Source organism: Rosa rugosa, chromosome 4 (assembly GCF_958449725.1).
Source record: "Rosa rugosa chromosome 4, drRosRugo1.1, whole genome shotgun sequence".
Classification (NCBI taxonomy): Eukaryota; Viridiplantae; Streptophyta; class Magnoliopsida; order Rosales; family Rosaceae; genus Rosa; species Rosa rugosa.
The window spans coordinates 51,757,094-51,781,990 of record NC_084823.1 but is presented as its reverse complement, the minus strand read 5'-3'; the positions used below and the strand labels follow the sequence as shown (position 1 = coordinate 51,781,990).

The 24,897-nt window shown below is 38.7% G+C and overlaps 4 protein-coding genes across 7 annotated transcripts; all 4 read left to right on the top strand.

Annotated features, from left to right (window-relative positions):
* The first annotated feature begins 199 nt into the window (after nucleotides 1-199).
* On the top strand, nucleotides 200-3,603 carry LOC133706548 (subtilisin-like protease SBT3.5). Of its 3 annotated transcripts, none has more exons than XM_062132087.1 (10): nucleotides 200-547; nucleotides 636-727; nucleotides 812-909; nucleotides 990-1,142; nucleotides 1,219-1,883; nucleotides 1,963-2,054; nucleotides 2,142-2,381; nucleotides 2,460-2,574; nucleotides 2,685-2,877; nucleotides 2,973-3,603. In XM_062132087.1, exons 1-10 carry the CDS (start codon nucleotides 425-427, stop codon nucleotides 3,536-3,538), a joined length of 2,337 nt encoding a protein of 778 aa, XP_061988071.1. In that variant the 5' UTR covers nucleotides 200-424; the 3' UTR covers nucleotides 3,539-3,603. The 3 variants fall into 3 exon arrangements, with proteins under 3 accessions (XP_061988071.1, XP_061988073.1, XP_061988072.1); XM_062132088.1 differs by having other exon boundaries at nucleotides 202-547; nucleotides 817-909; XM_062132089.1 differs by lacking the exon at nucleotides 812-909 and having other exon boundaries at nucleotides 201-547.
* Nucleotides 3,604-6,844: 3,241 nt separating this feature from the next.
* LOC133746065 (histone H4) lies at nucleotides 6,845-7,276 on the top strand. Its single transcript, XM_062174229.1, has one exon. The coding sequence runs from the start codon at nucleotides 6,854-6,856 to the stop codon at nucleotides 7,163-7,165; it is 312 nt and encodes a 103-aa protein (XP_062030213.1). The 5' UTR covers nucleotides 6,845-6,853; the 3' UTR covers nucleotides 7,166-7,276.
* Nucleotides 7,277-15,441: 8,165 nt separating this feature from the next.
* On the top strand, nucleotides 15,442-17,306 carry LOC133744083 (large ribosomal subunit protein uL11c). Its single transcript, XM_062172216.1, has 4 exons — nucleotides 15,442-15,822; nucleotides 15,895-16,067; nucleotides 16,153-16,216; nucleotides 16,965-17,306. Exons 1-4 carry the CDS (start codon nucleotides 15,585-15,587, stop codon nucleotides 17,174-17,176), a joined length of 687 nt encoding a protein of 228 aa, XP_062028200.1. The 5' UTR covers nucleotides 15,442-15,584; the 3' UTR covers nucleotides 17,177-17,306.
* Nucleotides 17,307-22,001: 4,695 nt separating this feature from the next.
* LOC133706425 (metal tolerance protein 1) lies at nucleotides 22,002-24,770 on the top strand. 2 transcript variants are annotated; one of them, XM_062131951.1, is made up of 2 exons: nucleotides 22,002-22,252; nucleotides 23,301-24,770. In XM_062131951.1, the coding sequence occupies exon 2, from the start codon at nucleotides 23,301-23,303 to the stop codon at nucleotides 24,534-24,536; it is 1,236 nt and encodes a 411-aa protein (XP_061987935.1). In that variant the 5' UTR covers nucleotides 22,002-22,252; the 3' UTR covers nucleotides 24,537-24,770. The 2 variants fall into 2 exon arrangements, with proteins under 2 accessions (XP_061987935.1, XP_061987936.1); XM_062131952.1 differs by lacking the exon at nucleotides 22,002-22,252 and adding an exon at nucleotides 22,291-22,749.
* The last annotated feature ends 127 nt before the right edge of the window (nucleotides 24,771-24,897 follow it).

Genomic DNA, 24,897 nt, shown 5'->3' with positions numbered 1-24,897 from the left:
ATCATGGTTGACAGCATGGAATCAAATGTGTTTGTGCCCTATTGTTCAAGTTGCCAAAATAAAAAGCTGGGGATGTAGATAAAGCTAATTATTCAAAATTTGAGCAAAACCTTCTATCCAGTATGATGTGCCACATGGTATACATGATTACTATATTTTAAGCCTCCATTAGAAAATAATCAAAATACTGCCCTCTGCATGCTTTTTTTCTCTCAGCACCAACTAAATTCAAATACACATTCTTGCTTTTCAATAGATTGAGAATTAAAGGGCAGTAGTAAAATACAGAAAAGATTTTCCTCTTTTAACATTCTTTTTACATTATTATATGCGAGTGCAGGGATGGCTGGCTTAATAAAGTGTTTGAAGACTTGAAAGAAAATAAGAAATACCTGTAGGAAATCATAAGAGCTTTCCTCCTCCTATGTTGATGGATTTCAATACAAGAAACGGGACTTGTGCAGGAAAGAACTACTCTCTGGTGGTTCTTGCCTTCATCTTATTACTTCAACATCATCTGTATACATTAGTCGAGGCCACAAGTAAAGTGAGTGTCTCCGTTAGTTCAAGTTCTAACTCCAACACTATTTTTCACTTTTCTTGCAACAAAGGCATTTGACAAGGGAGTGTTTCAGGTGCACATTGTATATTTGGGAGAAAAGAAACATGATGATCCAGCATCTACAAAGAAGTTTCATCATAAAATTCTGACCAACTTGTTAGGAAGGTATGGATTCACTCTACAATCTACACTATTCATTGTCAGTATGTTTTGGCATTCAGTGATTAGAAAATAATTTTCATGTTGAAGCAAAGAAGCTGCATACAGCTCCATTCTCTATAGCTATAAGCATGGCTTTTCTGGATTTGCTGCAAGATTAACAGAATCTCAAGCAGAAACAATTGCTGGTAATAGCTATTTAAGCTGGATATTGCATGATAAGCTAGCTATTTTAGCACCAATTCATGGCTATCACCATACACTGCAGAGTTTCCAGGAGTTGTCCAAGTGATTCCCAATCGCATTCACAAGCTCCATACAACCAGAAGTTGGGATTTCATCGGAATCCATCAGCATTCTCCAGAAAATCATTTAACAAGAAGCATGGGCAAAGGAACTATAATTGGAGTAATAGATTCAGGTAGTATACCTTTTGATGAATGCTATACCAGTAGGCTTCAAACTGTTCTTAAACATAAATTTGAACATCTGTGCAGGTGTTTGGCCAGAGTCTGAAAGTTTCAAGGACGAAGGCATGGATCCTATCCCATCACATTGGAAAGGAATTTGCCAGCAGGGTGAGCTTTTTAACTCCACAAATTGCAATAAGAAACTTATTGGTGCTCGCTGGTTTGTCAAAGGAGCGCTGGATGAATCCAAAACACCAATTAACAAAACTGAGGGAGAAGACTTTCTGTCACCGAGGGATGGAATTGGCCATGGCACTCATACAGCTTCTACAGCGGCCGGCTATTTTGTCAAAAGAGCCAACTATACAGGACTAGCTTCAGGATTAGCCAGAGGAGGAGCGCCTCTTGCTCACTTAGCAATTTACAAGGCTTGCTGGAGCAATAGAGGATGCACTGATGCTGATATTCTTAAAGCATTTGACAAGGCCATTCATGATGGAGTGGACATCCTATCTGTTTCTGTAGGCAATGAGATTCCTTTGTTCTCTTATGTCGATCTACGTGATACAATTGCAATTGGTTCTTTCCATGCAACCATGAAGGGGATTACAGTTGTTTGCTCAGCTGGAAATGATGGCCCTATCTCGCAGACTATTGTAAACACTGCACCATGGCTCATCACTGTTGCAGCCACCAAAATAGACAGGGCATTTCCAGCAGCCATTACACTTGGAAATAACCAGACTCTTTGGGTAAATCAAATGATCCTTGAAACTAAAGCTGGAAAATGAAGCAGCTGCTTACGAAATTTTGGAATGTCGTCTATTGCAGGGTCAATCTATTGATATTGAAAAGCATCACCATGGATTTGCAGGCCTCACATACTCTGAACGCATAGCTATAGACCCTACAGATGATTCAGCGTGAGACCTCTCTTCCTTCCTTTCTGATTAATATGTTATCTTATCCTTGTATGTACAGTGTGTCATAATATTCCGTATTACTTCAAGCAAGGATTGTCAGCCTGGAAGTCTCAATGCAACATTAGCCTCAGGGAAAATAGTACTCTGTTTCTCCATATCAGATGAACAAGACATAGTTTCTGCATCAGCTACCGTGAAAAAGGCTGGTGGAATTGGACTAATATATGCACAGTTTCCCAATGATGGGCTCGAGCCATGCAAAATTCCATGCATTAAAGTAGATTATGAAGTAGGAACACAAATACTTGTCTACATCAGAAAAGCAAGGTAAGCTCACAGAGAGATGGAGACAACAATAGTGTTGTCATAGATTTTACAAAACTGATATCCCACTATGCTATGAAGGTACCCAATTGCCAAGCTCAGTGATCCAATCACCGTTGTTGGAAAATGGGTCTCTCCACAAGTTGCTACTTTCTCATCTAGAGGACCTAGTTCCATGACACCAGCAGTTTTAAAGGTAGAGAAGCTAATACCTATTTTTTAAGCCTAGTTACTTCCACATCAGAAAAACAATTTACTTTCTCATATATGCAATATGTCGTTCCAATACCTGATTGATGAACATAGCCTGACATAGCGGCACCCGGCGTGGACATCATAGCTGCATTTCGACCGCATGAGAAAAAACAAAGCAATGGTTATGCACTGCTATCAGGAACTTCAATGGCATGTCCTCATGTGACAGGGATTGTAGCTCTCATCAAATCTGTACATCAAGATTGGTCTCCTGCAGCAATAAAATCAGCTCTAGTCACTACTGGTCAGTCAAACCAAACTTTCTATCATAAAGTGAAAACTGAAATCCATGTCCATCTGTGACTTACACTGACCATTTAACATCTATAAAAATTGCAGCTTCCCAGACTGGAACAGATGGAACAAGCATTTCTGCCGAAGGCCCAACTCGCAAGGAAGCTGACCCATTTGACATAGGTGGTGGGCAAGTTGATCCCAACAAGGCAATGGATCCCGGGCTAATTTACAATGCTACTGCAGACGACTACATTCAGTTTCTCTGCTCCCTGGGTTACAATAGTGCATCACTTACTAGATTAACCAAGACTACAATAAACTGCATAAGAAAAACTGATGCAATGAATCTCAACCTCCCTTCTATCGCAATTCCAAACCTGAAAAAGACCGCGACGGTGAGAAGAACAGTGACAAATGTGGGAAACATTAACTCAAAGTACAAGGCCGTGGTGCAGGCTCCTCGTGGCCTACAAATGACAGTTGAGCCTCAAACTTTAAGTTTCAATATAACCACCCAAATTCTTTCCTACAAAGTTACCTTCTTCTCAACTCAGAAAATGAATGGAGATTACAAGTTCGGGAGCCTAACATGGACAGACGGTGAGCATCTCGTCAGGAGTCCAATAGCCGTTCGTGTGACCCGATTTGAATCATATACTGATGTATGAGATCTCTAGAAGAATATGGCTGAATAACTATTTGTGAGATGAAAAATTTCTCCCACGTGTTTCAACCATAGAAACCATGCATGAACTTCTAAACTGTCTGCAGACATCATATTTTAGGTTAGATCAAGCACTTCAGTAATTGAAGTATACATCAAGATATGGTGATCATTAGAAGCATTAGCTAATGCAAGATGTGATATTGTGATACTTGCATACTCCATTTGATACCAGCAAACAGCAAGTTATGGTTTTTGGCAGGAAAATCTTATACTGGCCACCAGCTGTGATGTTCGAAGTATTGGATGGATGGTTTTTTTTTTGGGTCCTTGACCCAAAGCACCAAAATTGGATAAAGTTATCCCACTTACCCCAGCAAGAGATTTTTATTCCCACTTACCCTATTTGAAGTAAAATGACATTTTTGCCCTCAGCCAAATTGGAAAAAGACATTGATGCCATGCTCCTCTATCTCTCCTCTCTCTCCGGCACGAGCAACACACTCCCTCTCTCTCTCCTCACCCTCGCCGACGAGGACAACCATATAAACAAGCCTTCGAATCCCTCCCCAACTGGTCCTCCAACGACTTCGACCTCTACATGTCCTCCGATCCTGATTTCCCGCCGACCCAGTTCGTCACCATCCACGAAGAAGACGACGAAGACTTTGACTGCAAAGACGACATCTTTTCCCAGTACCATTCCACAATCCACGCCGAGCGGAACCGCGATGACATCGTTTCAGAGCCCAATTCCATTTCCAACACCGACGATTTGTCGTCGGACCGCGAGAACCAGGTCAATTTCGTTATGGATCGGTTCCAACAGCGCGTCGAGCAGTCTCAGGTAACAGCCCGTTCCGTTTTGGTCTCCGACGACTCCGATTTTGGGGTTGTGGAGGGGAATTGTGACATGGAGGCTCTGGGCTCGAGCTCCCGGAGGACGTCAGCGACAACATCAACCACTACTTCCGGTCCCGGGTCTGCAGTCGGAAAGATGGGAGAAGATGACATGGGTGCCCAAATCATTTTCTGGGTGCCCATATCAGTTTTTTTTTTTTTTTTTTTTTAAGTAACGGGACAGTGAAAGAAAAAAAAGTTTTTAATGTCTATTGGGGGCAATAGGCGTCTATTGGGGGGCAATAGACGTTTTGAATTGACGTAATCTCCTCTTTTTTTTATTTAATCAAAGTTTTATTTGTGTAATTTTAGGAAAATTAGTTCCCATTTCGGTAATCGAAACGTCTATTAGGGGGCAATACATGGCTGATAGTCATCTATTGGGGGGCAATACATGGTTGATAGTCGTCTATTGGGGGGCAATAGACGTCTATTAGGGGGCAATAGACTATCGGGGCAATAGGCGTCTATTGGGGGGCAATAAAGGTCTATTGGGGGGCAATAGATGTCTATTGGGGGCAAAAAAACTTTCCGGTGAGATTTTCAGCAAATTCCGGTGGGCGGCAACCGGTGACCGGAATCCGGCGGCCGGTGACTGGATTCCGGCGGCCGGTGACGGGCTCCGGCGAAGTCTCCTATGGTTTCTCTCTCTTCCATTTTCTCTATTTCTCTCTCTAAGTAACAAAGGGGTGAGGGGTAAAATGGTATTAAAAAAAAATTAAAAAAAAAAATATATATTAATGGGGTATTAGGGAAGACTCCCTTAGAGTGTATTGGGTAAGAGAGAATTAAAAAAACTTAATGGGGTAAGTGGGAAAAAAATCCCTAAAAATGGGGTAAATGGACAAAACCCCTTTTTTTTTTTTTTTTTTTTCCATCTAGCTCACTAGGTATAGCTATGTGAAGCATTGAATTAACTATGTCTTCTACTGCAAAGATGTTCATCAATGGCGCAGCATATGCACCTTAACAATATGCATTAGCTAGCTTTGCCCGGCATTTCATCAAACAGCTGGTGGGCAACGTAAGAAAGATTAAAAATTTAGTATCGAGAATAAAAAAATCAAAAATAAAATATTGATAATCAACATTATATTGATCACCAGTTTATATCTCACATATCTATATCTATTTAGCTGTCTAGTATAAAGCGAACCAACTAAAAAGCGAGCGAACTGCTCAAACTTCACTAAAATATGAATTGTTCAAAAGTCCTTTCAAAAACTGAATTGTTCAAAGGGTGGTTCTAGTTGGACCTCCAAATTTGATATTTGGACCTCCAATTTTTTTCAGTTATTAATTGACTTTGTCAACTTATATGAAAAGACAAATAAGGACAAAAAAAGAAAAATGAAAAATTAAGTAAGTAAATAAATAAATACTCTTCTTACCTCCAACCAAATATAACATTCAATTAAATTTTTTTTTCCCGATATTTCCTTATATTGCCTATATAGTTTATAATTTACTTAAAACAATTAAGTAAAAATAATAATTTCTATACATGGCCTATCATTTATTACAAAGGTAAATTCAAAACAATCTGATTTGGAATTTTCTTAAATTAAATTAATTGAATATTATGATATAGTTATTACTCGATCTTCCAACCCAATACCCTTGAAATCCTTCTTTTATCAAATTCAAAGGGGTTCCAACAACATATCAAGATCGAGAACCAACCATCTGATTAATTTTGGTGGAGAAGAGACCTACTCATAAGAGAGCAATGTCATGTGATTTTGATTCATTTTTCTTTTCGTGGTTGAAGATATATAGAGATAAAAAGTAGAATAACAGCTTGTTATATTTCATGTTCAATGGTGTTTTGGTAAAAATAAGGAGGTCTACTTAGCTTTTCAAGTATTCTAAAAAGTAAATTAGAAGTGTACTAAGTATGGGAGGTCCAAATAACAAATTTGGAGGTCCAACTAGAACCACCCTTGTTCAAAATATCCTTCATGATAAAAAAATCATATAAAATAATTATTACAAAAAATTAAAAAGAAGAAATACAAATAAAAATGTGAAAAATATTGAAGAAGTAGGTGATAATAGAACTTTCACGTTTTTTTTTTTCCCCCCCCTTCAATAACACATACATTGCATGGATATAAAATTTGTATCATAAAATATAGGAAAGCGTCTCCGAATAAAATAAGGAATAAAAGCTGTGTCAGCCACGATCCGTGTACTCCTTGGTTGTGTTATTTGAGCCGTCCGATACCAAGCTTTGCTCATTTGAAACAAAGCTCATTCACGCGGATCGACCTTTGCAGCCGTCCGATGCATTCAATCCAATGGATCTGGTGCGAAAGAGCTCAAATTGAGGCGGCAAGACCAAAATTCAAAGCTTTCCCTCTCCTATATAAACCTCTTAAATTTACACATCTCGGATTAGAATTGCTTACGAGAAAAAATGTCAGGAAGAGGAAAGGGAGGGAAGGGGTTGGGGAAAGGCGGAGCAAAGAGGCACAGGAAGGTGCTGAGGGACAACATCCAGGGCATCACCAAGCCTGCGATTCGGAGGCTCGCTCGAAGAGGAGGAGTGAAGCGCATTAGTGGGCTTATCTATGAAGAAACCAGAGGGGTGCTCAAGATCTTCTTGGAGAATGTGATTCGCGACGCGGTGACTTATACTGAGCATGCTAGGAGGAAGACTGTGACCGCCATGGATGTCGTCTATGCTCTCAAGAGGCAGGGCCGAACCCTCTATGGTTTCGGTGGTTAGATTCGGATCAAGTTTACTGTGCTTTCATGAATGAATACATTACCAGTACCAGAACCAGATTAGATTGTCAATCTATGTCTTTTCTTGCTGTTTACCACTTTCTTTTGCTCACCAGGTGTTTGATGAATGAGGCTGTTGTTTTGCCATGTTCATAATCTTTTACTAATTGTTATTACTTTGGTAATTTTGCTGTGGGAGCAATTTACAGGCTTCCCAATTTGTTTCAGCAATATCAAAATTTCAGAAACTAATCCATGTCTGCACCCAATATCCCATTGCTACTTCATTTGACAATTTACTGAATATTTTGCATTGCCTAAACTACTAGCTAGTACTTGTTGTAGCCATTTACGTATTTCATGAAGAAGGAACTTGAATAGTTCTTAACATCACATGAACTACCATTACCAAAGTAAGCATCCTACATCATCCATGGATGTCTTAGCTGGAAACAGCATATATAGATCTGCACAAAGGGCAGGTAACCTGGCCCTGGTTTACCCAACTATCTAGAAACTCCCTATGGAACACATGTTCGCAATTGCACTATTCTGTCACCTCATGACTGCTTTCTATGCAGTCCAAGCAAATGTTGCATACTATAGCCTTGCCCTCATCCTTGTATTTTTTGTATTTTTCAATCGCTTGACCGAACTCTGCTACTGGAAGCTTCTTGATGTGTGCTGTTAGAACATGAAAGGGGATTATTGATGGACACAGATGATCGAGCACAACAACATAATTGGTATAATGTTGTTGTTCTTCCGTGGAGTCAGTCACGTGTTCTGAAGGTTTGAAGAGACCCAGATGGTTGAGTGCCATTAGAACTATGAGCTTGAAGAAGGCTACCAGGTTTAGCAGCATCTCAATGCTTATGCATTTCGGCATCTTCAAGAAAAATGCACAGAGCCCAACAAGAGAGAGGGAGAGGGATTCAATGTGTTTGTGAAAATCAAAGGAGGTTAATTAAAAGGAGTTGAGTTTCTAGAAATTGATTAGTGTACAAGTAGACAGACTATGTTTCCCTTCACGCTATGGCATTTGCTCCCAGAGAATTTGTCATTGAGTATTAAAGAAGAGTATTCTGCAAAGTTGACTTTTATTTAGGATGTTAATGCCAAATGGATCTCTGTTCCATGTGATTGTTTGTTAACTCAGATCTTGCTTGCATTGCAGGGAAGCAAGAATGATAACAACAATGATCCAAAAAGTTCCTGTTAACTCACAATTCCACTGTTCCCTCACCTCATGGCTAGCTTCTTTGAGTTTAATTTCTATGCAGTCCAAGCAAATGTCGCATACTATCGCCTGATCCTGATTCTCATATCTTTTTTATCTTTCAAGAACTTGACCGAATTCCACCACTAGAAATACTAGGGGTGGGTGCGGGGAGCGGTTTTGGGCCAAAACCGCATCCGACCCGTATTCTTCGGTGGGCTGAATATTAGGACCGGAAACTGAATGTTAATGGACTGCGCCGAAAAATTCAGGTGACCCGAACTTTCAAGTTGGCCCGGTTCGGTTTCGGTTGATCAGCGTCGTCGCTCATCGTCGTTGGTCGTCAGTCATTGTCGTTGGTTGGCGGCGTTATGTAGAATTGCAGATCGAAGGTTGAAGGGTCTGGCTCGGCGTTGTGCAGATCGAAGGCGTCGGCAGGCGGCGTTGGTAGGCTGAGGATTGAGCTCGATGTTGTGCATATCAAAGGTGTTGGTCGGCAACGTGGTAGTTGTTGGTCGGCGGCTGTGGGAGACTGAGAGAGTGGTTGGTCGAGAGAGATGAGAGGCCGAGAGAGATGAGAGGAAAAATGAGAGGCTGAGTTAGAGTCGGGGAGAGATGAGGAGATTTTTTGAGGTAGTGTATGATTTGAGAGAGAGAGGAGAGAACGACTTGATTAGAATGAATGAGTGAATGAGAGTCTGAGAGTGGGTGTCGAATAGGTTAGGGTTTTTTATGATCAGGTAAGGTCAAGTTCATATGAAACCAATCAGAAGTTGACACCTATTAAAAAAATTAAATGAAAATTAATATTTTATATAAATTCGGCCGGTTCGGTTTATTCTGGTAGGTTCAGAGTGAAAACCCGGTTCCGGCCCGGTTCGATCCGGTCCGCTCCAGTTTGATGCATTTTTCTTCACTGTTTTTTCCGGTTCGGTAACCGAAACCCTTTTTCCCGCCTAGTTTAGCAAGTTTTCTACTCTCGGTTCGGTTTCTGCCTACCCCTAAGAAATACTGTAAGAGCTGCTTCAATTCTTGATGTATGCTTGTTGTTGGAACGTGGACGGGGACTATCGATGGAGATTGAAAATCAAGCGCAAGAATATAGTTTGTATAATGTTGATGTCCTTCCATGGAATGGATCACAGGTTCTGGATGGTCGAGTGCCATCATAACTATGAGCTTGAAATCAGCTAAGAGGTTTAGCAGCATCTTCATGACAAATTAATGCACAGAGAAGCCAGCAAGAGGATGCTAATGCAAAGTCACGTTTTATTAGGATACTATTGTCGAAGGATTTCTGTTTCCATGTCATCATTTGTTAAGTTTTCCACGAAATTGTCTTGCTTGCATTGCAGGGCAGCCGGAAAGATAACAAGAATGATCCAAAAAGTTGCTTGCGAAGGCTATTATAATTTATAAGCCATGAACATAAAGATATAAGTCAAGCTTGTAACTATGAATTAAGTCACAGCTTTTGTATTTTCATGGTTATCACGAACTTATTGTTCATTATTTTACGCAAACAACTCATGGCTTTTGTATATATGTACTCAAATATTCATTTCTAAATTTCATTAACACAAATAATCTAGTACTATGAAATATATACTTATATGATAATTGCAAATTGTATTACATTCAATCAAATTATTGAGATATTTGAGGATACTAAACATACCCGTTTTTATATTCTGATAACAAATTGAAGTTCAAGTTGACGCATTTGGATGCTATTTGGATCATCATAATAGGTGTAGCAAGTGAAGTGAGCCTCATGTATCTGATTTGGCAAGGATATAGTATATTTAGCTAGATGACACTATGTCATTTGGCAAGGAAATAGGATATTTTCTAGATGACACTATCAAATAGATGAGTTTGTTTTTTTTTTTGGCTGAAAGATGAGTGAAAGAGACCTCCCTAATGTTAGAGTTTGAATAGAAATCAGTTTCTATTGAGGAGGATTAGATTTGTCTCAAAGGATCCGTCAAGGATTTTCTTCCTCACTCGGATCCATCTCAAGGAGATATTACCTCTCCAATATTATCTTCCTCACCTGGATCTGTCTCAATGGGATATTACCTCTCCAAGATCTGTCTAGAGGAGATTTCACCTCACTTGAATCTTCCTCAATGAGATTTCTTCTCACTTGGATTTAGCTCAAGGAGACTTCCAAACGGTGGTGGAATACAACTCAGTTTTTGATGGTTGAATTCAAAAGCACAAGTCTGATCAACTTACCTTTTGAATTTGAACTAAAGAGGTTATTGAAAGGCAACTTACCTCTTCAATTTAAACTGAAGTGGTGTCTCAAAACATTATATAAACCCAACAAGTCTTCCTCTCCAAAATACAGATTTATTTTTCCTTCCTTTCCTTCAGAGAGAAAAACACTTAGTACGTTCGCTAGAATCCAAGGTCTGGTGCTAGGCTCTTGGATTATCGATAGTTGTATCCTGGTGGACAGAAGCCTAACGAACTACAAGCACTGAGTAGGGGTGAAATTCTGTCTAAAAGACATTGCCAATCTGCAAGCCTCTATCGAATCACAAGTCAGTTTCTCTTGCAATTACAATTCCTTTATCTCAGATACATGTTGTGTATTGTAATCTATATATTATTGTATAAATTATTGTTGTAATTACTTATATATTGTAGAAGCAAATTTTCTATTCACTGATACTGATCCAACAATCTTTAGACAGAATTTTGATCAAATATCAGTGACTAGTGTCAAAACTCGTGGTGAGAAACCAGAGTCAATTGGAACAATCTGTATGATTTATCTTCATGTTCAAATCAAAGATACAGAGGATGTTGTATTAACAATATCTTGAATCCTAGCCAGCAAAAAATATTTGGCAGAGGAATGTGCTTAGATCCTTTGATAGGAGTAATCCTTAGAGTCACTCAACAAAGATTTAAAATATTAAAGGGCTAGATGAGAAGTTATACATCTGATGTATATTTAGTATACATAGAACGTAAGATTGATGAAAGATGTTCTAATTAAGGAAGAGAACAGAAAAATTTGTAAGATATATATAATTGTTATTTAACTTAGCATGCAGTGCAGATTTCAGTTTATTGTCCATGACTTTGTGAAGTAATATGCTTGAAGAGTTACAGTACATGCAGTTACGTTGCAGTTACAGGTTATTTTTAGAATTGATTTTCATCAATCAACTTGGTTAGAAGATATATAATTGAAAATGCATGTTAATTGTGTCTGCATTTTCTGAAAAGTTGCATCAGTTAGCTTTTCTTCACCCAGATATATCCTGATATTTTATTAATGCTTGTTTGAAACTATGGATTAGTTAGTCAAGTTCCATTTATATAGTCATGCTTTAATAAGACTTGACATGATAACCTTGATATCATTGAATCTCTTTGTACGTAGAGAGACTAAAGAGATGAGAAGAGCCTACAGCCCAGTGCAAAGGTCTCTGTGAGTGATATTGAGAAGAAAATTGTTTGAAGAACAATTACATCTTTTGGCTTTTATGCCATGAACATGAACTACATGGTTAGAAAGGTGATCTCACCTTTGATAAGAATCATGTGAATGCCATAACAGAAAAACATAATTGCTGCATATGTGGGCGTCTAGTTCTTGATCCAACTGCATATGGATTGTGTTTCCTTATGGGCATCGATTTGTGAAACATATGAATATCATGTCACAAAAGATTGACGTGTTGTATATGTCCTTCCAATTTAATGGACAAGTTTCTCTGCCTCAAGAACCACAATAATATATATTTCAATAATGCATGATATATCACATTGAGAGGAACCACAATAATATATATTTCAATAATGCATGATATATCACATTGAGAGGAGAGATTAAAGAAGCACTACGCTTAAGTCTTTACAACAGATGGTGGGGAGATGATTATATATTGCTTGATACAATCATATCAACTTGTTTGATGCATTCCAGATGCATGCTTCAAGTAAGATTGATAAGTTTCTGTATATTAAAATATATTTGAAACAAAAGGGACTGTTAAAAGTAACTGTCATATTTTCTCTCGTGCACTTATTATCATGCTATAATCAATCTAGCATGAATGATGCAGTAAATTCGAGTAGAGTTTTGTATGCCTTTATAGTTAAGCATATGTATGAAGGCACAAAGGTCTACAGTGTTGCACTCTTTTAATTTTTCTGGTATTCTGGTATGGTCTTGCTGCAATGATGATTAACCATATTCCTCATGGTTAGAATTCCATGAAGAATTGAAGATCAATAAAATTGATCTCTAGTGAAACGACGAGAAGTGGTGTCTTTGGTGTCTTAAATGGAAGAGCCAATTTTGATGTTATGGGAGTCCACGGAACTCATAAAGTCACTTGAAATTGAAGAACTAATTATATGATCTTTGAAAGATTTCAAGATCTTTATGATCATTTATAAGTGAGAAGCATTTTACAAATTTAAGTGAGACTCTCGCTGTAAGAACCTTGAAAGTTCAAAGGTAAGAGAGATGTTTGAGGAATATTGCCTCAAAATCACTAAGGATAAACCCAAAGTTGGAGAAGTGCATAAAGAAAGATAGAAAATTTATTCCACAGATAATCAGATAGTAACTCCCAAATGAGGAGAATTGCATGTGGGAATACATTACACTATCTAATTGCGTTGCAAAACCTATATGAGTAAGTTTACTTCTCAAATGTGGGGGTTCTCTATAATGTCTAGAAGCTGTAATAAAATCAAAAGGTGTTGGTATGCTTTGGCATCTACATCGAAGGGGTATAGCAACTACTCTCAAGTGGAATTTGATTCCTTTGTCAACCGTATGGATCCGATTATAAAGGTTTGACTAGAGAGATAGTTGATGATCGAGGGGAATGAGTTTAAAGCCAATTCAATGAATCAAACTTGGCGGAAACCTAACCTAGTTGATTGGAGATCCCATGGTCTAGGTTCAATAGGCAAACTAGTTGAGTGAGATTCAAAACTTTGAACACACAACAAAACTCATTCCTAAGATGGAGAAGTGTGTTACCTGTGACGAAGTGAAAGGTTGAATTCAATATTCTTAATGACACTAATCTCTTACATTTCAAGAGGAATATAGCAGGATATTCATAAATTAGGTGTCACCTATACGAGAGTAAATGTGGGGTCGCATTTATGAGAATTACATGGCTAAGTTCTCTAATGCTCTCATGAATCCGGGATTTGTTCAGGACCAAAATAAACACAAACGTATGAACTGAAAAGTGTCGGAAGTGATACGTGTGATGCTTGTTGTCTTGGCCTACTACAACGGTGAACAGTTCAAGATTTTATATCCACTGCATCACCAAGTACGTCCGATAAGTATTCACTAAGGTAGGTTCAAGTCCAAAAGACACCTCTCCTGATGCGTATCAATTCCAAATTTCTCTCGAAATGTTTCATCATTAGTACAATTCTGCCATAATTCCTTATATTCATCTTTCTATTCAAATGTGGGGGACTGTTAGAGTTTGAATAGAAATCAGTTTCTATTGAGGAGGATTAGATTTGTCTCAAAGGGATCCGTCAAGGATTTTCTTCCTCACTCGGATCCATCTCAAGGGGATATTACCTCTCCAAGATTATCTTCCTCACCTGGATCTGTCTCAATGAGATATTACCTCTCCAAGATCTGTCTAGAGGAGATTTCACCTCACTTGAATCTTCCTCAATGAGATTTCTTCTCACTTGGATTTAGCTCAAGGAGACTTCCAAACGGTGGTGGAATAGAACTCAGTTTTTGATGGTTGAATTCAAAAGCACAAGTCTGATCAACTTACCTTTTGAATTTGAACTAAAGAGGTTATTGAAAGGCAACTTACCTCTTCAATTTAAACTGAAGTGGTGTCTCAAACATTATATAAACCCAACAAGTCTTTCTCTCCAAAATACAGATTTATTTTTCCTTCCTTTCCTTCAGAGAGAAAAACACTTAGTACGTTCGCTAGAATCCAAGGTCTGGTGCTAGGCTCTTGGATTATCGATAGTTGTATCCTGGTGGACAGAAGCCTAACGAACTACAAGCACTGAGTAGGGATGAAATTCTGTCTAAAGGACATTGCCAATCTGCAAGCCTCTATCGAATCACAAGTCAGTTTCTCTTGCAATTACAATTCATTTATCTCAGATACATGTTGTGTATTGTAATCTATATATTATTGTATAAATTATTGTTGTAATTACTTATATATTGTAGAAGAAAATTTTCTATTCACCGATACTGATCCAACACCTAACACTCTAATGAATTAATCAAAGAAAAAGTAGATAACAAGAGAGGGGGACAAAACCAAAACCTCTCGAAGCAAACTAACAATTAAACAAACCTAGCAAAACCGAAACTGAGGAAGACCCATAATGTCACTATTACAATAGGACAAAATAAAAGAAGGAGGCACATCCCACCACACCAGTTGAGTTAACGACGTACCATGATTAGCCAATGCATCTGCAACTTTATTACCTTCACGAAAAATATGAGAAGAGCGAAATTTCATATTTGAGATGCAACTTAAACAATTAAGCCAACAAACACGAAGTTGCCAAGGTACAAGCAAAGGATAGCGTAGGTAGTCTAGCACAAGTGATGAGTCAACCTCCAACCAAATGTGTTTCCAATCAGTCAATCACGAACCCAAGCAAGCTCAATAGCCGTTATCACTGCCAAAACCTCCGCCGCTATAGAACTAGGAATGTCAATGTTGGAAGAAAAAGCACCCAGAACATGACCATTAAATTCACGAAATACCGCACCAAAACCTCTAAAATAGCTGATGTTTGTTGTTTAGAAATTATAACCGGAGGAAGGATAGCGAATTTAGAAGTATTAATAATTTATTTTACGTTTGAATAAATCTCTAAAAATGGTTGTAAAAACAAAATAACAACTTGCTGGAAATTGAAGTCAAAGTAAACTGCATTGAGATTTATTTATTTTTTATTTATTTTTTAAATCTCCTACTGTCTATATGTTTGAGTTCAACTAAACCATATCTTTAATGTCAATTTTATCTAATTTGTAGCAAGGTGGAACAAATTTCTTTTGTTCTTAGGAGGACACGAGCATCCGTCGTCGTTTTGATCCGTATGCTATAGATGTGGCTGCGTTGTGGAAGATAGGATACTAGCACCGGGTTCTATCCAAAACTCTGCCTCGCTGCTCAACCCACTGAACCAAACCTCCGCAATGGCGTCGTCCATTTCCACCACCCAACACCTCCTTCCATCTTTCTCCTCACCCAACACCACTAATTACGACTCGACCAGGTCTCAGCTGCTCTCCTCTTCTCTCTGGGGCTCACCCATCAGCATAAGCAGCTTCTCTTCCACCCCCAAAATCTCTCCCCAGTTCCAAACCCGGAGGCGGCTCAGCGTCACCGCAATGGCCCCACCCAAGGCCAAACCCGGCGGCAAAGCCAAGAAAGGTAATTTCCACATTCATCCCGAAACGCGAAATTCAAGTTGTTTTGGTTTCATGGGTGTTTGTGTTTTTGCAGTGGTCGGAATGATAAAGCTGGCGCTTGAGGCCGGGAAGGCCACTCCGGCTCCGCCGGTGGGTCCCGCGCTGGGTTCTAAAGGTGTGAATATCATGGCTTTCTGTAAGGATTACAATGCCAGGACGGCGGACAAGGCCGGTTACGTCATTCCCGTCGAAATTACCGTCTACGATGTTAGTTTTTTTTGTTGGAGTTTGGTTGTGTTTGGACTGTGTTTTGCAAGATTGTGACTTTATTATGGGATTTTGTTGTTGACAGGATAAGAGTTTTACTTTCATTTTGAAGACTCCACCTGCTTCGATTTTGCTTCTTAAGGCTGCCGGTATGCTTCTTTTGTGCCCTCTTTGTGTTTGATGTGGCTTCTCTTTAGTTTTTTGTACAGAGTTTTGCTCAAGCATCGGCATTTATCTGTTAGTTTGATAATTGCTAGTATAATTGCTGTGATAAGCTTAGCTTCTAGCTCATGGTGAAAGCTATGTTATATCTGCAAAGTTGTTTGGTGCAAGCTCTGTTATATCTCAACAAAAAACAAAAATTGAAAGGAAAGTTATAGTGAAACCGAGAATATTTTAAGAGGGGAACAATGTCTTCATGGCTGACTCAATAACATATTTGTTTAATGTGAGGACTGAGAAGTCTGCTGCCATCATTTGGGCATTGGGTTTTCATCTGCCATTGATAATTTGCATAGTAAGTCATGTCATTTGTGCCATAGACTTAAGCAGCTAATCAGCTGCAGTACTATAAGAAATAAGATTAGATGAGGACTTGAAGCTATATGTGGTTTTTATCAAATCTCATGATAAGGGCGAGTATGAATAGTCTTGTAGTTTCGATTGTTAGTACAATAACTGGTTTTGATTATCTCTGTCACATATGCTATGCATCAAGTTATTGCCACTGCAACTATGACAGGTTGAAACTAGTTTGGCTTATCCTTATGGATTGTCAATCTTATATTAGTTCATAATAGAACCAGTCGCATGTTGGTGTTTTATTGTTAGATGGTATTCATTGCCAGCATTCGATATCCATAATGGTACAATATTAATCTATGCTGTGTTAAACAGGAGCTGAGAAAGGTTCAAAAGACCCACAATTGGAGAAAGTAGGGACTGTGACCATTGACCAGCTGCGTACAATTGCACAGGAGAAGCTACCAGACTTGAATTGCACAACTATAGAGTCGGCAATGAGAATTATAGCTGGCACTGCAGCTAATATGGGGATCGATATTGACCCTCCCGTTCTCGAAAAGAAAAAGAAGGAAGTTCTGCTGTAGTCCTGTAAACAGTTTGTTTCCTTGTTTAGGCTTTGTTCTTATAGAGGATTGATGTAAGTCAGAATGTAGTACTATCACCACCGCCATTTTTTGTTGCTGGGTATAAATTCTTCACCCATATTGCACTGGATTCTGTTTTATGATTCTTATTCCAACAAGAAACACAACAAAATGACCGTAGAGTGAATGGTCATCAACTCTAGTAACCTGTCCTATGAAGTAGCACGAGTGCATCAAGCAAATTAAGCCGTAACTCCTCAAATTATCAGCTTGATAAAGAGCACAATAACAAAATGGAGTCATTTTGCTGTGGGCTTTACTCGCTTGATAGTGGTGCAATTATTATTGCTCTTCGCTTCAGTCTTAACTGGCACTGTAGCTCCAACTGGGTAGTCTCTTTTTTGCTCTGAAAGACTCAAGCTTTTACATGGTTATAAAAATTTGTAGTTTATGTATTTAGATGCTCCTGTAGTGTGTTTAGCTCTCCACCCGTTATTTCATTGAAATTTTATACTAGTGGTCTTATCTTTTTTTTTTTTTTTTTTTTTGGACTTTGTCAAGTAGAACCTAAAGATTTCCTAGACCCAAGATAAACTCTTTCGGCGCATGTGAAATGCTCCAACCATTATCTTGTAGTGTGTCTAGCTCTCCACTTGTTGTTTCGACGTAATGATACAATGGGGTTTACACAATATCATTGATTTTGGATATTTTACTTGGTGGGTTTGAATGAAGCACTGACGTCTTGGATTTGATTTTCTCTCCTTATAATGGTTGGTGACTTGTTGATGATTGGAAAGAGGATGTTAATTTAAACTCATTATTTCATTGGTGGAATGAGTCTTTGGCAGCACATTTACTTTTGTTAGAATGATTAACTTGATTAACTGGTTGCTTGTTAATCATTCCTTAGAAGCTGCTGCATGAAGTTACAAGGTAACTTCATGGATTCAAGCTTGTTATTGTGTGCTTTATCAAGCTTCTAATTTGAAAGGTTATGGTTTAATTAGCTTGATGCACTGGTGCTACTTCATAGTACTTTTTTTTTTTTTGGTAATGGAAAGATTTTTATTCAAACAAGAACTACATTACAAGGAAAATACCCAAAAAGGGCCCAAAGAAAAAAACCAACAAACAAGCCCAAACAACCCTACAAGCTTCAACCACAGTACTAATCTACCAGGAGAGAGATGACGTAGTGACGACGCCGCCACCAGCCAACCCCAAAGGTGACACAGAAACGTCACCAGATCGGTCTGCGAAAACTTGGAGTCCAACCAAAACAATCCCGTGCAAGAACAGCAGCATAGAACCCATCGAAAGATCTCCATAACCCAAATCTCTGAACCATACAAAACATCCTCAGAAACAAACACAGAAACCAAAACAGAAGAAAAAAAAGAAGAAGAGAAGAGGAGAAGGAGAGCGATCCGCAGAGGGATCAAAGAGACAGACAGCCAAAAACCATGCAGACCCTTGTTGCACTACCGTATTTAACGGGTTTACGCGCGGTAACGGGAAAACCCCGTTTAAACAGACAATCCAAGCGACGCCGACGACAGAGCTCCGATGGACTAAGGAGCGATCGGTGCAATGGAGTCCGATGGGTGAGGAGGATGTGCATCTTAACCATGAAGAATCAGAGACTTGAGACAAAGAGTAGGAAAGAAGAAGTAAAGATAGAAATGATGGAAAGGACATGAGAAGGAAGAGGGATGGTGGGGAGGGTGAATAAAATAGAAGAACAGAGGGATGGTAGAGATGGGTATGCTGAAAATGAAAGATTAGGAAGGGTTGGAAGAGGGGATCTGGAAAGGAAAGGAAAGGTAAAAGGGAAATCATACTTGCTACCACCGGGGCAGCGGAGAGCTACCACGAGAAGGGTAGGGAAAAGCCTCACGAAGAGGGTTGGTTACTACTTACTAGAGTTAATGACCATTCACTCTTTCTTATGGTCATTTTGTTGTGTTTCCTGGCTCTGTTAATGACCATACTTATTCTGTTTTATTGTTCTGTTTGAACATCTTCATTGCTACTATCCATAAGAAGCTTAGAGTCTCCAACTTGAATGCTCCGAAAGCCTTCGCTCAATGGTTGACGTAGGCCTTTATGCAGAGCTAGAGCGTCGCTAATATAAATGTAGCATGACCTTGGACCTTGGTCATACAGGAGTTTTGATTGCAAAAGCCACTGGTCTTCAAGATGGTTCTGCTCTCCTTAATTAGTTCAATCAGATTTGGGTGGAAGAAGATTCTAAAATTCTCATTGACTGTGTTCTTAACAAGATTTCTGTTCCTTGGAGTATCAAGATGATTGTTCAAGAATCAAGATATTAAGCTTTTAGGTATTCAGTTTCAGTTTATTAGGTTAAGACATGTTTTTCGGGAATTTATTGCTGACAAATTTCTTCTTGTTCTATTTGAATTGATTTAGTTATCTTCTCGTTCTGTGTTCTCAGCATTTCATTTGGATCAACTGGACGGTGTTGTATTCATGACTTTTTTTTATAATTTTTATTTATTTATAAAAAAAAAAATTAAATAAAAAATAATAATAATAAAAACTGAAGCCGAAGCATGACCAACATTCTTTACAAAAGCATAAGCAAGAATAGGAATTCCATTTGTGTCTCTAATGATGAAATCAACAACCAAACTTTTGTTATACGAGGTTGCTCTCAATCGGTTGTAAAATATCTGCATGGCATGTCATTGACGATGTTTCCATATCACCACATGGTGCAGATGACATCTTCCCACCGATTTTGACACCACAGCAGACGGCAGATTCCCAACAAAGCGGGACATCAGTGGTGACAACCACCAAACGTGAACAGCATCTAAAGTTCCTCAAGACATTGTGAGCCAAACTTGGAGTTTAGCATTCAATTCAAAATTAATAGATAAAATATTACTGGCTCAAAATCTTGATATTGTGATTCAACACCTTTAAATAGTCGAAGATATTGATTTCTCTAATTGAGCCAGTCACTTGCTTGTGGACTTGATTGGAAGTACATTTGGTTGGTTAGAAGTTGACTCGTCACTTATGTTAGACTACATACATTCTCCTTTACTTGTACCTTGGTAACTTTATTTTCGTTGGCTTAATTTTAAGTTACATCTTATATATATATGACCTTTCGATCTTCTCATATTTTTCGAGAAGGGAATGAAATAGTGAATGCTTTGGCTCATTATGGTATGTCATTAACTTAACTGGTTTGGTGGGATGTACCTCCTCCTCTTTTTTTTTTTTTTTTTGGATATACCTCCTCCTCTTATTTTGTCATATTATAATAGTGACCTTTTGGGTCTTCCTCAATTTCGGTTTTTATTTCATTGTTAGTTTGTTTCGAGATGTTTCGTTTTGGTCCCCCTCCCTTGTTGTTCACTTTTTCTTTGATTAATTCAATAGAGTAATAGAGTGTTAGGAAGGTTGCTCATTTCTTTCACCCTCTCTTTCACTCACTTTCAGTAAAAAAAAAAAAAGTATAAGTTCGTTTATGGTACATTCATGTATTAATAATTTGATACAAAGGTAGGCTGGCTTCATTCACTACTAATTTAGCTTAACTTTTTTTTTTTTTTTTTTTTTTGAGGTGAAAAGGTCACTCTTTTATAAATTTCAGCAAGCAGTACAATAACGGCTTGCCCATAGGGCCGTCAGAAGAAGCCATTACATAGAGCACACTACACTAGCACACCTCTCACACAAGCGTACTACTCAGCACACCCACCTTTTTGAATTAAGCACAGAAACAAGAAACTAAGTAAACTCCGAAATCAATAAACTACCTACGAAGCCACTTATTTCTTGTCGACTTTCCCCACTCAAAAAAAGAAAAAAGTAGATCCACCTTCCTTTCGTGAAAAAAGATGGAGACCCAAAGCTAAAACAAAAAATTGAAAACTAGAAATTCTACAGGCCCAAAAGACCGAAGCCCACTGAGGAGAACCATAAGCCCAGCCTTGAGAAACCCTAGTAGACACTCCAGCCCACCAAGCCCAATGGAATCGGAATGGCATGATGCTCTCCTTCACCCTAGCGCCGTCACCGTCGCTGGAGAAGCCGCCGCTACCGCCATCGCCAGTTCTACCACCATGACCAGCCACTTCACCGTCAACATCACCAATCGAAGCATGTCTCTGGATCCACCCAAAGCCAGGCGTCACACCCAACAGACGAATCCGATCAAGATCTGAAGCAGAGGGGCACCCAAGAGAAACCCTCTGAGAAGAAGAGAGAGGGAGGAGCAAAACATTTTTTTAAAACTGCCTAATTTAGCTTAACTTGATTACTTTAGAGAGTAAATCTATTATGATAAAAAATTAATTTATATTTAATGCATTGATTGATACGTTAATATAACGGAACATATTACATTAATATAGCAAACCTATTAATAGATCATACAAGTAAATGCTAATTTTCTTTTTCAATATCACCAAAAGAGAAAAATTTTGCATGCTTGCCAACTGCCAAGAATATACGATTCACCTTCGCACAGTGATTCAGGTGTATTGACTATTTCTGTGAATATGTGATTAATGAAAACTGAACGAGCCTTTAAATACGAAAGCAGAGCACCAACTTGTTGCAAACCACTGCACTTTTCTGATGACAAAACTATATACTATCTGGTCCGATAAAATAGTATATGATATATGATACCAGAAATAACAATTATATAAATGATTAGAAGCCTTAATTTGAATTAAAATACAAAAAGAAACGGATAAAAAGGCGGCCCAAATGGAAGTGCCTTAATGGATATTGAAGGACTAGAGAACAAGAATCCAAATTCATGATTGACAGGGAAAACCTTCTTTGACAAACAAAATTACAAAAACCCTAGACCAGCTTTACATCACATCCCAATTGAATAGTGGGCATTCATTGTATTTGTACATCATTGTCTCTTTATATTCCATTATTTCTGGGCCAAAACCCACCACCAAGTACTGTTCTTGTTTTGGAGAATCTGAGGACCACCAACCATCAGTCTCCTTTTCTGTGTAGCTTCATTAATATAGAGAACCTTGGAGATCTGTCCCTCACATTCCTGATTCTGAGGTCTGTTATCTATTTTTGTAGATTTATTATACTCTTTTGCTTTTCTTTATGATTTTCTCTGTTTGTGGATTCATTATGTTAAATATTTTGTGTTCTGGTTTTTGCAATTCTGTGTATTGGAACCCATTGATTCAATCCCTTTTCAATTACCCAGATCCTGAAAACAGGATGGGGATAACAAGTTCAGTGCTTTATGTGATTTGGGTGGTACTGGTTGGTTGTGTGGAGCTTTTGCTCTGTTTTGTTTGCCTTTTGAGTTGGTCTTGCTTGATGGGCCTCGTGAATTTGTTTCGTCATATTCATACATTGAAGCCATTCAGGATAAGGTCTGATATTTATGTGTATGTTTTTCACGTGAGCTTTTGTTCTATGATTCCGGTGGCTAGGTGCTTTAAATTCGTCTGCTTTTGGGTGGTTCCCTGGTTTGTTTAGAAGCATTAACGACCTTGTTTGATCATCAATTTGTCATCCTCAGTCTCCAGTAGTCCCGTTTCGGTGTAAGCTTCCAGAAAATTACATGTTTCTTCTGGACTTGGTGTTCTAATTAGATATGAGTCAAGTGGTCTATTGTATGATGTATATTCAGGATAATGTTGGTTGTTCATGTTCTGGTTTTGGGTTACCTATGTTGATCACCCTCCTTTTATTTTCTGGTGACGGAGGAAACTTTTAGGATTGAGGTGGTCTGTATCTGTCGTTGGAATACTATGTTGGTCTGTCGAATGATAGGGACATAAGAAATTTACAATCATGCATTTGTTGTCTTTGATTTCATAATCAATGCTTATTTGGTTACCTGTTATCATTCTATCTGTTGTTTGCTATCTAATACTAAACTATAGACTCAGTTAGTTCTAAGTTGTTTTCTCTACTATTCTTGTTCTGAAGTTTTAGATTACCATGTGATTTCTGTGGCTGTATCTGACTGAATAGCTTGCCAGTTATCATTCCTATCATTCTCATTGCTTATTCAGATGGAAGCACAACATCAGTATCTGACTGAATAGTTTGCCAGTTATCATTCTTATCATTCTCGTTGCTTATTCAGATGGAAGCGCAACATTCTGGACACGGGCGTATATTTGAAGTGCATGGAGATGTGAAGGATATTGAGTCAAGCTTGCGTGGTAGCAAGATTTGTGCTGAAGCACCATGTGGATTTTCAGATCCTAATAACAGTTCCAAAGATGCTAAGGAACGGTCAGCATCAATGCGGAAGCTTTTGATAGCAGTTGTGCTCTGTGTCGTTTTCATGACTGTGGAAGTTGTTGGGGGTATCAAAGCCAATAGTCTTGCTATTATGACTGATGCAGCTCATCTATTGTCAGATGTTGCAGCATTTGCAATTTCCCTGTTCTCACTGTGGGCATCAGGATGGGAGGCAACTCCACGCCAGACTTATGGCTTCTTCAGAATTGAAATACTCGGTACACTTGTTTCCATCCAGATGATATGGCTTCTTACAGGGATCCTTGTATACGAAGCCATTGACAGACTCATCTATCAGACCGGTGAAGTTCAGGGCTTTCTCATGTTTGTTGTTTCTGCATTTGGTTTAGTGGTTAATATTGCTATGGCAGTCTTGTTGGGTCATGATCACGGCCACGGTCACGATCACGGTCACGGTCACGGCCACGGTCACGGCCACGGTCACAGCCACGGTCACAGTCACGGTCACGGTCACGGCCACGACCACAGCCATAGTGACCACGATCATGGACACAGTGAACATCATCATAACACTGATAATCATCTCGATCATGAACATGATGACGAGCACCATCATTCTGAGGGAGCAGATCTCACACATCCACTGCTCAATGAAAATACAAGAAAGAACAAGCAACGAAATATCAATGTGCAGGGGGCTTATCTTCATGTACTCGGTGACCTCATTCAAAGTATTGGAGTTATGATAGGTGGAGCAGTTATATGGTACAAGCCAGAATGGAAGATTATTGACTTGATATGCACCCTTGTATTCTCAGTAATTGTGCTGTGGACAACAATCAATATGATGCGCAACATTTTGGAGGTTCTTATGGAGAGCACTCCTAGAGAAATTGATGCCACAAAACTTGAGAGAGGTCTCTGTGAGATGGATGAGGTTGTGGCAGTTCACGAACTACATATTTGGGCCATTACTGTTGGGAAGGTGCTACTGGCTTGCCATGTCATTGCTAAGCCGGATGCAGATACTGACATGGTACTAGAGAAGGTGATAGACTATATCAAGAGGGAATATAACATCACTCATGTCACTATTCAGATAGAGCGTCAGTAGATCTGGACTCAGATGATTTGTGTCATCACTCCTGAGTGTTGTAATTAGGTTGCATGGTTGGGTTTCTCTTAGACTGAAGTTCCATCTAATGCTTGATTTCTACATTACTTCAGTATGCCTCAACTCTTAATTCATGCTCAGATGAAAAGCAATTCCATCTCTCTATGCTATATGTGTCTGCAATTCCATCTGCTACAATAGATATATATATATATATATATATATTCTGTTTTATTCTTCAATTTCATTTATCAGATAAAAACTTAGGAAGTAGGAAAATAAAAAGAATGAGTGACCATACAAAACGATACATATCCAACTGGATATTGGATGTTACATGCTTTTTTTTTCTTTTTCTTTT